At 41.1% G+C, this 16,371-nt stretch overlaps 1 protein-coding gene across 1 annotated transcript in view; it reads left to right on the top strand.

Moving 5' to 3' along the window:
• The window catches only part of ONECUT1 (one cut homeobox 1), a 39,934-nt gene extending 25,121 nt beyond the window's left edge, over positions 1-14,813 (top strand). Inside the window, exon 2 of the mRNA XM_067747513.1 lies at positions 7,488-14,813. Coding sequence (XP_067603614.1) covers positions 7,488-7,780 — 293 coding nt within the window. The 3' untranslated portion in view covers positions 7,781-14,813. The remainder of the gene's footprint in view (positions 1-7,487) is intronic.
• Positions 14,814-16,371: the final 1,558 nt, after the last annotated feature.

Raw genomic sequence — 16,371 nt, 5'->3', positions numbered from 1 at the left:
TACTGCCCCCAGGAAGACAGCCTCTTCTAATCCACAATTCCATCCTATGTGAAGCAGCCAACTCTGGGACAAATATGCCAAGAACCTCAGGAAGCAAGTTAAGCAAATTTTCCTACATTTTTAATGAAAAAGTAGAAACTAGTAAAAATATAGAGTACCTATTGTTTAATGGCTCAGAGTCCTAGGAGTGCAAATGCATAACTGTTCACAGGGTCTGTGGTAGTTGCTGTTGTTATTGTTTTAATCTCTAAAGCTTATGAGGTCGAAACAACTGTGAGGAATGTGAGTTTGTGTTTGATCACCTTCATTCAGGTGAACGTGGATCTGGATTATTTGCAGGACTGGCTGGTGTCCCTGCAGAGCCATTACCTGCTCTTTTTGAGAAGCCATAAGGATGGAGAAGGCGAAATGGAATAGTCAACATAGTGGCTATATATTCTAAAAGACAGAGTAAGGTTACCTTGGAAATTTTTTAACTGAGATAATATTAGACTTTGGAAACCAGGAAAGACACTACAGGGGTGTATTCATTGACTCACAGGGCTTTCAAGCCTGCCGGGGCCTTAGAATACTGCCTGCTCATTGAAAGGATGCAGAAAAACAGATCAAGTCATGTGTCCAAGTTTATACCACAGGCTAGAGACAGAGCAAAGACCTGAGCCTGCTGTGTAAATTCAATGTTTATACTTGCATCTTGACCAAAGAAAAAAGGAAGGATCTGAAAATTAATTTGCAAACATCTAAAACACTTCTTAAGCGTTTATAGTTTTAACAATCACTTCAGCATAGCTTATCTTATTTAACACTTATTATAATCCTGTGAGGAAGGAAGGCCATTGTCCTCTGTTTTGCAGCTGGGTAAACTCAGGCCCCAGAAGGCGATGGGCTTGCCCAAGATCACACATCTATCAGTGGCCACAGAGCTAGGCCTTGAGCTTGTGTCCTGTGAGCCCAGGTTCATCTAAGAAGTTGTATTGTAAGTCCGTCTGGCTTTATAAATGTCTCCCAGGCCCACATGTCTGTGCCTACTTATTTTTTTTTAATTTGGTACAACAGATCTTTTTTTGGTAATTGTTATTGAACTATAGTTGATGTACAACGTTGTGTTGTTTTCAGGTGTAGAGCAATGTGCCTGCTTGTTCCCAGACAAATTCTTGGCAGACTTTTGCATAGTTCAATCAGCAGTTTAGATGTTGTAATGTGCTTTGTGACGTTAAATCAGGAAAATGAACATAAGTTGATATACAAATGCTTGGCTGACAGCCGATTCTAGGATGTTACTGTATATCATGTTTTATAAAGTGTATTCTAAGACAGGGCTTCTTAAACAGTGAAGGAGTAGTTGTTTGTTTCCAATTTCCATCTGTTCTGGACCAATAGTTTTGATAATACAATAAAAAATGTATTACTAAAACAATAATCAGAATGTTGGAGCAATGTCAAACTGCCACAAAACTTTCTAATTGCTTATTCTCAATTTTCTGATCTTGCCGCAGGTCAGTAACAGTTTACAGACCAACATAGGTCTGGCAACCACATTTTGAGAGACACTGTTCTAAGCAACACCATTCCTGAGAGAAATTCCCTGAATAAAGAGTTGCTTAATCAAATAAGTTTGGGAGACCCAATACGCTAGAAAGTATCAGTGCACATTAGCATATTAAAGGCTCTGAGAAGTCCTGCATTAAAGAAGCTTGCTTAATCATTAATTAACTCAGCATTTCCCAAACTGCCTGACCTTGAAACTCAATATTCATGGAATGCCTTTCAACATCCTGCAGAATTCATATTTCTTGAAATACCCTTGGCTCTGTCCTGCCAACTATGGGCAAAGCATAGACCCCAGTCATGCCTGAGATGAAAGCTTGTCCTTTGCCCACAGCCTCATGCATTGCTTTTTTAAAAAAAAAAATTCTTTATAATCTTTTATTCTTGTGGTGCACAAAATCATTCTCTGCCTTTTACCGTATTCCACGTCTGCTTCTGTCTCCCATATAGTACTGACTGTAGGTGACCTCATTCCCAGAGAAGATCAAAGTCACCTGAGACAGCCCCACTACACTTTGCCACTGCATCCTGCAAACATCTGCTTGCCCACCTTCATGGAGGTGACTCATGACGGGTCTTCTTCCTCTTCAGTACTACCTTACACGTGCAACAGGAATCTTCTTCCCTTTAATCCAGTTCTATAATAACTATTCTATCTTTAATGAAAACTGTACACCCACACAAAAAAGTATAACTTACCCATAAAACACATGCAATGCTGTTCCCTAAGCAGCAGTTCCTGTTGTCAGACTTTGCTCCCACTCTCTCTCTCTCTCTCCACTGCACACTTGTGTGGACCAGTTGCTGATTTCCTACCTTATAATGGGTAATCTCTACCTTGAAATGAATTCCATGGGAATGCCAAAGCATTGCTCTCATTTATATTCTCTTAACAGGTCTCACAACTATAATTCTGTAGAAGCTTCTAGAAGCATGATTTTATTTCTGTGGGTTGCTTCTCCTGGGCACCTTGTTGAGGTTACCCACTGACTGTCAACAAGCTTTAGTCCACTCTCCATTCTACAGATATCTCTGCTTCCTTATTCAGCCACTCCAACTTCTGCACAAAGTTCTTTCCAGGTAAAACCACACACATTTAGTCACAGACACCACCCCATCCAGCACCCATATGGGTACTGAGCTTCCCTTATAGCCAGGCACTATGCCAGCCTGCCCTGGAGAGACAGTCTCCTTGCTCCAGGAGAATCCCACTTTCCAGGTTCTAACATTGAGAGCTCGGGTCAGGAACTTCCAAACTGCATCTCCACAACATTAGTATTATATGAGACACTGATAGACAGTCTCTACCAAACAAGGTTCTGGAATTAAATAAATTTGGGAAACAAAATTATATTTGTTAAACACATATTACACTTTTCTTTTTTTTTTTGCGGTATGCGGGCCGCTCACTGCTGTGGCCTCTCCCGTTGCGGAGCACAGGCTCCGGATGCGCAGGCTCAGTGGCCATGGCTCACGGGCCCAGCCGCTCTGCGGTATGTGGGATCTTCCCGGACCGGGGCGCGAACCCGCGTACCCTGCATCGGCAGGCGGACTCTCAACCACTGCGCCACCAGGGAAGCCCACGTATTACGCGTTTTGAGGAAGAGGCTATATAGTAGGTTTTTCTAAATGTACTTGGCCTGCAAACCGTCTTTTCAAGTAACTCCTATTTGAGGCAATATCATGCCTCTGATGCCGTTTGGGAAAGGGTGGCTCTGGAGTAGCTTCAGCCCACTCAGTCCTGCCAAATGCTAAGGACCACACTGAAGTCATTCAGATACCCTAGTTATGTAGAAAGTAGATATCTCTTTGTGATTTCCCTTAGTTCTGCCTTTTTTTAAAAGATTTATTTTGATGTGGACCATTTTTAAAGTCTTTGTTGAATTTGTTACAATATTGCTTCTGTTTTATGTTTTGGCTTTTTGGCTGTGAGGCATATGGGATCTTAGCCCCCCGATCAGGGATCGAACCCTCACCCCTTGCATTGGAAAGCGAAGTCTTAACCACTGGACCACCAGGGAAGTTCCTGTTCTGCCTTTTGAATGATAAATAAGTTGAGTCTGCACCCGATGCTCAGTTATTTATTTTTCCATAGGTATGTGTTCTGTGCAATTTTCCATCTAGGTCCCTAATGACTTCCCAGTCTGTATTCCTAACCCAGATCTCTTCCCTGAGCTCCAGGCCCCATATATCCTGCCGTCTGCTGGACAACCCCCTACTGGAGATCTTTAATAGGATGTCCAACACGCATTTCAAATGGATTTGTCCCACATAGAAGTGATTACTGCTCTCATAAAACTCATTTCTCCATCTGCATTCCCTAATGGCCTTATTACTACCATCCAATCAGAAACCTGGGAGATGTTCCGAACTCCAGCCTCCCAGCCAGGTTGTTATTACTGATTCCTCTTGATTCTACCTTCCAAGAAGCTCTTACATTTGCTTCCTATTTTCCATCTTCAACTGCCATTGTCTATCTTGGGGTCCTCGTTACACTGATTTTCTAGTTGGCTTCTGTCTTAGGTCAGGTTTTCTGAGAAACAGACTCTGAGGCTTGCATGCAGGAACGTTATCGAAGAGGGCTATGGAGATTAACCCCTGTAGGGGGAGTGGAGGAAGTAAGACCAGGCAGATGGATTTGAACTTTGATGTAGCTGCAAAAATAGCCTCAACCAATCCTACAGGGTGCTCTGGAACTAGATAACCCTTCAGAGTTGTCCCCACTTGATGCAAGGGTTTGGGGTGGGGGAGCCTTAAACCAACACATCCCTACTTTCTTCAGCCTCCACCATCCATACTCCCATCCCCTACTCCCCCCATCCCCCACTAGGTGTGGCTAGTCCCCCAACTGCACCCCAGGGTGGCATAACCTTTGGCCAAGGGCAATTCCCAGTATGGACCTCAGCTGAGAGCCACCAGCCTCTTCCAGCAGGTACAAGAATGAGTGAGTGCCTTAGTCCTGAAGGGGGTCAGAATGGCATACACAGCGTACTGGTCCTGAATCTTCATGCTTTCCAATTCATCCCCCACACCACCACCAGAGGGGTTTTTCTAACCCCACATTTAATCACACGACACTCTTACTCAAAACCTTACCTACAAGATAGTTCAAATTTGATCTCTGTCTACCTGTGAAGTATGTATGTGCTTGCGTGTACTCTTGCCCCACTACCAATCTACTACTACTTATCAGTCCTTCACGAATGCTGTTCCCCCTGCTGGGAATGAGTTTTTCCCACTTTTCTCACTAGCAAACTCCTATTCATCCTTTAGGGCCTAGTGTAAGCACCCCTCTTGTGTGATGCCTTCCTTAATATCCTGAAGCAGAGATAATATCCCATATACTCTTTTCATGCTTTTGCAATTATTTGCTTACATAACCACTAGACTGACCTCCTTAACAGAAAGGCTTGTGTTATATTCATCTTTGAATGTAAGTGAATGAATCAACCAGCCATGTGTATCAGTATTATATAAAGCTGTGTCTACATGGGCTGACTCAAATTAACTAGGCTTGACTTCAGCCTAGTCAGCTTTTATTTTCAGGGACTTAATCTAGTTGCCCAGTGAAGGCTATGGGTTCCTGGTGGGGAGGGACTGTATTTGGGGACTCTCACCTAGTTTAGTATATATAGCTCAATGCTCTGAGGGAGCTGGGTGTTTAATAAATCTTTCCCATTATGTTGATGCTTTCCATCATGGTGGGCAAAGGGCATAGCCAATGATCTATGGAATGTGTTATAAAGGAGACCTGACTAGCCTAAAAATCTCTCTTTTATGACTGAGGTCTCCCCTCATGTCCATTCTGAAATTCTTATTCTTATATTTCCTGATATATTGGACCTGTGGTCCCTGGAGTTAGGCAAATGCACTCTGGGGCCTGGGCAAGCTGATGCACCTGTAGAAGAGAATTTCTATATCTATTTATGTTATTTTACCCCTTTAAAATTTTCTATATTTTGTGTATGCTTTTTAATTATACTACTGTATAATAATACAGTAGTATAGTAACACATGCATATCATTTATAAAGAAATAATGTAAGGCAATGTAATACTCAAAACATTTTTTACTAAATAGCACATGATTAAAAAAACCTGGAGGGCTTCCCTGGTGGCGCAGTGGTTGAGGGTCCGCCTACCGATTCAGGGGACGCGGGTTCATGCCCCGGTCCGGGAGTATCCCACATGCCGCGGAGCGGCTGGGCCCGTGGGCCATGGCCGCTGGGCCTGCGCGTCTGGAGCCTGTGCTCCGCGGCGAGAGAGGCCGCAGCGGTGAGAGGCACGCGTACGGCAAAAAAAAAAAAACAAACAAAAAAACAAAACCTGGAGACTCCTAGATTGAACTCCAAAGACTGGAGGCTTCTTCAACCTTTACCCCTTAGCTTTTTAGCTGCTCCGATTGCCTAGGTAATTTGTGCTAACGGGCACCTAAGGCCTTAGGGGAATCCACGATGTGGAGCAACTGGGAATGAAAGGTAGGGGCAGGCTGAAGAGCAGGGCTACCTGGGGAGAGTACAGAGGCTGAATCTAGCCAGAGCTGGTGAACCATCTAAGGAGGAATTGAGAACCTGGGATACAAAAGGACGGGGTGGGGGGTGGGGGCGGAGCAGGAGAGAGCAGTAGGCAGGGCAGCCAGCTGGAGGCGACATGAAAGAGCGACAGTCCCTGCCAACGCCAGGAAGACGCCCTGCCCTGTTTGCCTTTCGCTGTGGTTGGAGCGCACATCAGAGTGTAGCCAGCCAGGTGTGACGGTAGCCACGGCTGCTCCAGAACCCCTACACAGGGGAGCTGCGGGACAGGAAGCTGATTGGAGTTAGGGCGTAGTAGCTAACCAGAGCACTGTTCTTACTTGAGTTGCATGGTTATTTGGGGATGACTGGCAGGGATCCATTGATGGTGGAGATTGGGGACGGGGAGTGGGAGGGAGTCATTAGCAATTCAGTGCCCCTTTGGCAGGTGGAAGCTAGTGATCTACATTAGGCGAGAAAGAGGAGTACAGCACCTGAGGTGAGGAGACCCTGATCCGGCACCAAACCCTGCGGACGTGAGGACCACACTGAGATGATGCACCAGAATAGCTCTAGCAGCCTAGAGGCAGCTTCATGATACAGGACCAAAAGGCATGCGTAGGGAATGGGCCTTCTCAGTGGAGATGAGGTGAGGGAAGAGGGGGACTCCAAGAGTAAGACTCTCGTGAAGAACAAAAGAGAGGCACACGGAGACCCCAAAGGTGAATGAGGCTAATGTCACAGGTTTTGCCTCAGTGTCGAGGAAGTGGGTTTCACCACAGCTCCCCAAGTCCTGGTTCCACTGAAGAATCAGTGGAAAACTGTTTGATGGGCATGGTAGGACACTCTGTACAGAGTTTTCTTACATACAGTTTCTTAGGAAACACAAAAAATCAGAAAGGGAGCAAATGCAATTCCTTTTTATTTGGTTTTTACACCCTCACGTAAGCTCTTAGTATTCCACTAGCAGCAGACCGTAAATCCTTTGAGGGCTACAACCACGTCTAGGTGATAAAACTTTGCATTTGTAAAGCACTTTAGTTAACATTATCTTTTACATATTATTTCATATATGCTTAGCACACCCAGCAAGGTAGATGTTCTTATATCCACTTTACAGATAGTGATATAAAAATTCAAACAATAAGTTCATTTGTCTAAAACCCAACATTCTGCAGATGAGAAATCAAGGCCCAGGTGTCGGTTAATTGATTTACCACCAACAAAATACAGATACTCATCAAAGCCAGGACCCATGCCCAGGACTCACAGAACTCCACCTTCTTCTCACTCTCCATGCTTTTGGTACACTTCCCTCGCAGACCACGATGGTGCTAAAGTCAGAGGTCAGCAGATGTTATGGGCTGTGCCTTTCTACTCTCGATTCTCCCAGGCAGTCTCTTCTAACACCCTCTGTGCTTCTTTGCAGCATGCAAAAGGAAAGAGCAAGAACACGGGAAAGATAGAGGCAACACACCCAAAAAGCCCAGGTTGGTCTTCACAGATGTCCAGCGTCGAACTCTACATGCAATATTCAAGGAAAATAAGCGTCCATCCAAAGAATTGCAAATCACCATTTCCCAGCAGCTGGGGTTGGAGCTGAGCACCGTCAGCAACTTCTTCATGAACGCAAGGAGGAGGAGTCTGGACAAGTGGCAGGACGAGGGCAGCTCCAATTCGGGCAACTCATCTTCTTCATCAAGCACTTGTACCAAAGCATGAAGGAATAACCACAAACTGAAACCTCGGTGGAAAAGCTTTAAATGAAAAAAAAAAAAAATTTTTAAAGACCAGGACCTCAAGATAGCAGGTTTATACTTAGAAATATTTGAAGAAAAAAAAAAGTGTTATTTATAGTCCAAAGAAACCAAAGACTTAGCTCACCTGCATTCGGACATTGTTTGGAGACACACACTTCAGCCAGGTGATGACTTGGCAAGAAAAATTACTAGCGGGAAGACACCACTGGATCTTACAGCTTTAGTCCACGATCATCCTCGCTGTGCTTGGCTGTTTCGTGGTGTGGAGCATAGTGATTTTGAGCCATTGAGTGGACATCTTTAAGATCAGACTTTCTCATCCACTCCACTGCGCCACGACGGTGTATGGTGTCTCAGTACTGTGTGTGGGTATGTGCATGAATATACACACATACACACACACACCACCACCACCTCCACCACCACCACCATCACCACCACCACCATCACCACCACCACCTCCACCACCACCAGTGGTTAGGGACTTAGGCAGGGCTGGTCTTCAGGAAGGGTTGTGCTGTAGGGGTGCAACCAACATAGTGTGGGGTTGTCTGAGTTCATTGGCTTAGGAGTGTGATTTTGCTCGTCTAGCCTAGCGTTTGAACCTGCAGGCCCGCGACCTAAATGCAGATTCAAACTCAGCAAAGAAATTTGAATGACACCTAAACCAGTGCATTCTCTTTGTTTGTTAAGGACTGTTCAGATATTTTTTAAGAAATGAAACAAGAGTCCATCCATTAAAAAACAAAATCACCTAGGTACCAAAGAACACAATATTATAGTGCAGGTATTTTATTGCAATGATTTTAATAACCAAAGCTATTTTTACACAAGATACTATGTAAAGTTATACGTATGAACTGATCTAGCTGTAATACACATACCACGTAGAATCATGACTATTATTTATGACTCCTGAAGCATTTGAAATATTACTTTGCAGAACTGGCAAGAAAGAATGTAGCTTCAGGGAAGCAATATCATAACAGAGAGGTCAATGCAGTATACATATACATCCAGATGGCTCCCTCCCTTTCGGGATCCATAAATGTCACTTAAGTAAACATATAGACATGATTCCATGGTCTGTTCATAGCTGAGAAAACCTAGGGATTCTTCTGAAGTAGGACTGATTTGTAAACTCAGAAAACTAAGTTTAACAGGACAGGTAGCTAAATTAGAAAATTCGTTCAAAGTAATGCTCTTTAGTAAAAGGCCACTGAATAAAGGACCCCATACTTAGGTTAATTCGACTTAAGTTTGCTTTATGCATTTGACACCAAATACCTATTTGAAATACTTTACAAACACACAAAGTAAGCAGACCAACATTATTGTTAAAATGAACTATGCAGTTCATTATATCCTGAAAATATAATCAACTGATTTTATTGCCAACCCCAGACATTTTGTGACTTGGACACCAATAAAAATAGCAAGTGCAACAGAGAAATGGTGGAACTGAAGCAAGAGTTCTAGTGGAAGACAAGACCTTGGGTTCCATAGGTATTAAGCTATTTATTTCACTAAGCATAGCCTCTAAAGAATACTACATTCTTTCTTGCTACTACATTAAGCTGGAAATTTTATAACATAGATTCCACTTTCTAACAGGGACAGATTAAAAACTAGACCTGAACTTACAAATAGAAAATTTTAAATTTCTATTTTTCCAAATCACTTAACCAGGGCTATAGAAATCAAGGCAAAAATAATAATAATAATAATAATAGTAGTACAGTTGTTCTGGTAGTACCCAAGTGAATTGCTTGATTCCCAGGAAAATTCTCTCTGGATTCAGTTGAACTGTAACTCACGTAAGTAGATGCCTTTTGTACTAATAGGTAAAGAATTGGGTACTCTTAATCACCACACCTAACTAGAAATATAAAATTAAATATTATCTCAACAGTAAGCTGTTTATTGAGATTTTTTAAAATGCTAAAGAAAAAATTAAACTATTTTGACACAAAACCTAACTCCTTAGGATCAAATCTCAGCATCTTGTCCAGGTCTAGAAGCAGCAGGCACCTGGAGAGATGAGGCTAAACCCACAGGCCATCTGTGTCTCCTTCATGTCTGCTGTGGGATGAGAAAAGGAAACCAAGACATACTTCTCCTTTGATGAAATAGTGCATTTGCCTTGACACGTTTTGTCTTAGTATTATTTTTAATCTCGCCCCAAATTCCATCTTTAAATTTTCCCTTCTAAATATGGCACAATTATAGTTCAGCTATTAAAAGAGATCATTTAAATGGCCACCCTTCGAGATTTGCTAAAAATGTAATCTTGTCAATGACATAAATGAAAAAGAAAAAAACTGATGAACTTTTTCTCTCTCTCCAGGAAAGGAAGGGGCCAGGGTACAGCTGTATAATGTATTTATCTTGTAGGAAGGAGGAAAGCCTTATTTATTTAAAACATGAGCATTTTAAATGCAGGGAAATTCAAGTTGTGTCTACACACAATCTTACCAAATTCAATACCCCAGGAAAAACAAAAGTTGAATTCAGACAACCATGTCTTTTGCTTTGTTTTTCCTATATAACCCCCTCAGATTAATCTGTGATTTACATTTTCAACCAATTATTTTGGTACTGTGTAGACACAGTCTCAAAGAATATTGCTACATTTTTAATATTCCCACCATAATGTGGTTTTTTTTTTTTGGCTCCGCCTCCCAGAATTCAGGATCTTAGTTCCCCAACCAGGGATCAAACCCGTGCCCCCCGCAGTGGAAGCATGGAGTCCCAACCACTGGACCACCAGGGAAGTCCCCATAATGTTTTTCTTTCTTTTTGAAAAATAACCAGTGATCCTACTTGCTAACACCAAAGATAATTTTCATACCAGCATTGAATTTGCACCCATTATGCAACTTCAGGGCCTAGAGATATATTTTCTCATAAACAGATGCACAAATCAGAGCCTGAAAAGCAGTTTTTTTTACTTGACTGTTTAAGCATACCCACAACCTTTGCTTTTTAGAAATCCTAGTGGACAAACTCAGCTTCTCACAAGCAATACATGTATTACATCATGTATGAGTGACTCTTTATTGCTTCTGACTTGGCACATAGAAAATGCTTCTATTCTTGTTTAGTCTAGCGTTAATTTATGACTCAGGTTTCTTCACCTACCACACTCTACAGAGCAGATCCCGTGCCATTTGTTCATGCATCGTTTCTCAATCCTTTAGCAAAATTCACCTAAAAAGATATCTCACTCTTTTCTTTGTATGCCTGTTTATTCCAAAACTGCACTCCAAATAACACATTTTGGGTTTTTTTGGTAGAATGGAAGTTAGACTGGTTTGGGCCATAAATCATTCAGGTCCTCTCATGACCGGAAGCTTCCCTGAAAGGGGGCCAAGAGAAAGAGTGGGAGGTGTGATGTCTGGACATTCCAAAAGCCCAGACATCAGTAAATGTTCAGGTAAAAGGATTCTGCATGTCAGACACTGAGTATTCCTGTTCCTGGGTGCAGCTGGAACAGACCCCCAAACCCAAAGGAAATGTGTGGGGAAATTTAGAAGTTCTAACTGAACATGTCACTCACTCTGCCCCTCAAAAGCATAATTTTCCAGGAAAAAAAGTAAAATCTCTGTGCTGTTTTTGGATTCATGCCACTCCCATTGCTACCCCAGGTGAACGACCGGTCTTTGCAGGTTAAATGCAAACTTTGCTATACCAAAGAGTCCTAGGACATTTTCACATGAGCTATAAAGGCATTTTCCCTAAGAAAGGTTCTCCCTTCTTTGTACATAAAGGATGAAAACTATGCATTTAGCAAACAAAGAGAAAGCACTTCTCCCTTTCCTATCTAGTTGTTTAGGGTGCGTTCAAACACCAGAGGCCGTTTTGAGATGCGACTGGCCTTCTGGATTATTCTTGTGGTGTGGTTAGCTTTACAGTACATTTGGTAACTATTTCCTGAATAGTTAAGGACAAAGAAGCAGAAGGTAAGAAATAGCTACTTCCATGTGTATTAAAAAAAAAAAAAAAATGTGTAAAGATCTACTATTTATAGTGTGAACCAAAGACGCTACCTCACTCGATTTCCATTGGTGATTTTAATCACATTGATGATACCAAAGAATACCAAAGATATTTTCATGCACGGCCTTGGTCTGCAGAGGGAACTCCGCCCCTTCTCCTCCCCCGCCTCTTCTCCCCGCCTCACTCTTCACTCAGTGTGTAATCTTGTCTTCATTCTTAATAATAATAATACGATAATGATAACAACAACGTTAGGAGATACTACTCTTATTACTGGTAGCTCTACTTGTAAATCTCTAGGCAAACATGTTGCAACCTTTGTAAACTCCTAGGACGAGTGCCTTGCTTGAACCAAAGTGTTAAACCGCTGTTGACCTCTCTCACCTTATACTCTTTGAATACCTCAGCCTCTTAGAAAGGCCACTAATGAAAAAAAAAAAAGGAATAATTATTCACCGTGGTGCTTTTTCCGTGCAACCATGCAATGAAACTTTCTTTGATACCAAAGGATGACTTTTTTTCCCCCCAATTTCTTGCTGATAGACCAAAGCTCCTCCTCCTTGCTCCCTCTCAGAGTTCCCCCCACTTCACCGAGTCCCTTCGCCAGGCAGGCCGTGCATCACTTTTACCAATTCCTCCAAATACCTCATAGTAAGAAAGTTTTAGGGTTATGTTGTATAGAGAGTCTATGTGATAAGGCAGAACTCACTAGTTTGATAACTGTTAAGGTTACTTTTAAAAAAACTTTATAATTCTTATTTATTTTGTAGTTTGTATGTTGGGGATGTCCCCCGCCCCCCACTTCGGTTTGGGGTTTATTTTCTCAGAAGAACTGCTCTGTTGCTCAAGGAAGACTTAATTTCTGGAAATGTTCCCCAGGTGGGTTAAGGGTTGTGTAAAAATGCAAGAATGGAATAAGAAATGATTTTCATTTTTATGGTTACTTATGAAGTTTTGTGTTTCGTAGTAAATTTGTTTCCACAGGGTAAAAAAAGTATGTATAATCTCTTTTTTGTGAAACTGGTTCCTATTTTTCTCTATAATGTGCTGTGATTTTTTTTTAATTTAAATTACACTTTATATGAGCTTATTTAATCACTGTATTAATTTATGACTGTGTTGTTTTTAAAATGTATATAGTAGAATGGAAATGGCCAAAGCTTTACGTTACAATCTTTTTGTTCTCGATGCTAAGATAAGCTGAAGGCAAGAGCTTCTCTTAACTGCAGGGTGTATCTTTAGCTCTTCTTAGCAGGCACTTCAATGTGTGTTGTGAACACTGCCAGGCCCCCCCCCTCAAAAAATTTGTACATGCCAAAATGGGTGTTTCGAGGTAGTCTTTTTTTTTTGTCACTTAGAAGAAAGGCATTATTCTTGTTCTTCCTTTAATTTATTAAGTTTTTTTTTTTTTTTTAAGAAAAGATTACTTTGCAGGTTAGACCTGAAATTCCAAAGAATTTAAGACTTGTTTAATGTTTCAAAGCACCGGCATTTGTGAGAAGCTTTGCTACTTTTTTTTTTTTTTTTAACCATTCCCCCGGGTGTGAGAAGTAAAAAGTGTAAAAACCCAAAGAGACAAGCTAACTTGAATTTGGAAATCCTCTTAAGTTTCACCAAGTTTCTGAACTGCTTCAAGGCAGGGGACAGGGCATGGAGACACAGTTCCTTTCACAGAGCTAAGAGAGTATCACGGTTCTGTACCATACAGAGAAAGTCAAGCGTAAGGGGCAGCTGACCTGGCCCCTGCCTGTCTAGCCAACCCACGGAAGAAACAAAACACGATTGCTGAGCCCCAATGAGCAATCAAGTTTAAGAAAGATGTTTCAAAGCTATGTATTCCTCCCCACGTTTTTTTCTTGGAATCTACTACCCACAATTACTCCCTTCTCACCCCAAACCACCTCCCCACAACCAGAATTAGAAGAATTCTCAAATGTCAGAGTCCCAGGGGTGAATGAACTTCAGACTTATTTCAGTTCTCACTCTTCATCTTCCCACTAGTTTTCTTGTCCACACTAAAGATGGTCCCTGCCCCAGGCCCCCTTAATTGAGGCTGTTCAGATACTTGGCCCTGCTTCAGATCAGCACACATGAAGAATTCTCAGCTGACTAGGGCATCCTCAGAACACCCGGTGCCCACTATTTCGTTTTGTTTTGCTGAAATAAGTTGCTTCAAGTACATGGCATAAATCCATAGATGTAAATACTTTTTCTCCCAATACAAGAATTTTACCTTATTTTCTTTTGCAGGGGTGTTTGGGGTGGGGAAGGAAAGGGAGGGTTTAGACTTTGGGTCAAATGTTACATTTTCTTAGAAACATTTTTATACTCGTTATGTATTTTAATAGGGCAATAAATCTGCTCTGAGTTGCAGGATCATTCAGTGCTCTGTTGGTAAGCATTGATTAATTACTTGTTTTTAATACAAATGCTGTGCAGTGAATTATAGAAAGCCCAGGAAAATGGTTGAGGGAGTAGACTTTTACCATCAGCAATGAAACGCTGAACAGAGTTATATTCACAAGGTCGTATTTTCTGTTTCTGTGTGAGTCTCGATTTTTTCGTGGTATGTTCTGCATTTATTACATAATCATTGTGGGTTCATTTTACATTTGCCATCTAAACCAAATGACAAGTATTTTTTAACAAAATAAACTTTAAAACATTGTCTTCCACTTGCTTCGGTAGTTGTCTTCATATCTCCCTGTGTTTCCTGTCTCTTCTGAAGTCAGCCCATCTGTCACTCACTTAGACCTGTCCTTTCCCCCTCTTCTATTTTCAGTACCTTTGACCTTAGCTATTGTTTGAGTGTGACTCAGTTTCCCTGTTCAAGTTAGCTTGATGGTTTATTATGTAAGGAGGGTGCCTAAGACAATCATCAGGTAAAAAAAAAAAAAAAAAAATTAAATTAAAAAAAAGATCAGTAGAGTAGAAAATCTTCCAAGAGCAGAGGGAGTTCTTCCTTAGCAATGAAAAAAAGAAAAAAAAAGGTAAATACATAATTAAATAATAATTTTAAAACCTAACCATGAGGGGCTTAGAAGATTTTTGATAAAAGACAAATGTTGCTGTCATTTTCTTTGTCAATTAGAAAGCAGTGGTAGTTTCTACGTTGCATCTACATTTCAGACTAAATGATTATTGTATCCAGTTATGGTTGTTTGCTGATATTTTGTCTCTCTTTCTCTCTGTCCAATGCTTCTTCTGTATTTTTGTGTGTAGCAACAAAAAGTGTAATGAATTAGGCGTTATTCTGGTTTATGAGTATCTCCTGTACCGCATTAAGGTTTCTTTCATTTGTTTTAAGCTTCGCTACTGTTCTCACTTTATGCCGTGCAATATCAGCTGTGTTTGCTAAGCAAAAAAGAAAAAAAGAAAAAAAAGCAAGTGATGATGCCATCATGCTTTTCAGTGTTAAAATGTTTCAGCATTTATGTAGTCACCAAAATGTAGTAAATAAAATGTTGGATTTTCCAGCACTTTAAATTTAGACAATTCTTGCCTTCTTTTGTTTTTATTCTCTCTGCAATCCTCAGTGAGTGGCTTGTGGGTTTTCTTTGGAGGAAGGGTGAAGTTAAGAGGACAACAGGCTTGAGAACTCAAACCAGTGCCATGATTTAAAGAAAGATTAATTAAGGGGGAAAAACAGAAAGAGGTGTTCTCTAGTGGAGCTGGAGGACGTTTTTAAATGGAAGCGGGACGTTCTATTTATAGATGTTAGCCATTTATATTAACCTGATTGACCCTCGGAAGAAATGAAAATTCTTATTAGAGAGGATGGCCTTTAAAATCCTGGCCAATAAAATAACTTGTGCATGTGTGTGTTGTATGTGTGTGGAGCTAGGAGAGGGCTGAGAAATTAGGACCCTCTTGTATTTTAATAGAGTATATACTGACTGAGTAAGAGGCCTGGCTCAGGGAAAAGAGAAACTGGGTTTGGAATTCCTGCTATACTGATTACTAGCTATGTGACTTTGGGCAAATAATTTAATTATTTAACATCCCTAAATCTCAGTTTCCTCATCTGTAAAATGGGGATAAATATCTATATTACAGGGATGCTGTGAGAATTAGAAATTTGAAGTGAGTTAAGGTTAGCACAGTGTCTGGCATATGACAAATCTTCAATAAATCTTAGCTATTTGTATTATTTTTGGTAAATATCTTAAAATGCAGATTTTTTCCAATTTAAGAAAAACACTACTTTCTAAGTCAGGTTTTTTCATTTTTTAAATATAAGAGCAGGGCTACTTGATTGACATAATCCCAGTAATTCCATCATATTCTCCAAACGTAGGTGGGGAAAGCTGTAGAATGAAATTGTGAATGTGGCCCCTCTCAAGTGGTCCAGTGGGTTGACCCTGAAGAGGTCTCCATCTTAATGTCTATGTACCAGGACACTAGAAAGGAAAAAAGAATTACCTGTTGGGTGGACGTTTTTGAAGGGCAGGTGACTTTGAGCCTTACAAAGGAGGGGGAGACTTCTGTAGGCATCCCAAACACCATCCCCTAAAGGCCTCAGCTGTAGAGTCCATAAGAGAGTGGAGTTAATTT

This window comes from Pseudorca crassidens, chromosome 1, assembly GCF_039906515.1.
Source record: "Pseudorca crassidens isolate mPseCra1 chromosome 1, mPseCra1.hap1, whole genome shotgun sequence".
In the NCBI taxonomy this organism is placed as follows: Eukaryota; Metazoa; Chordata; class Mammalia; order Artiodactyla; family Delphinidae; genus Pseudorca; species Pseudorca crassidens.
The sequence above is the reverse complement of the archived record's forward strand: the minus strand, read 5'-3'. Positions and strand labels throughout refer to the sequence as shown.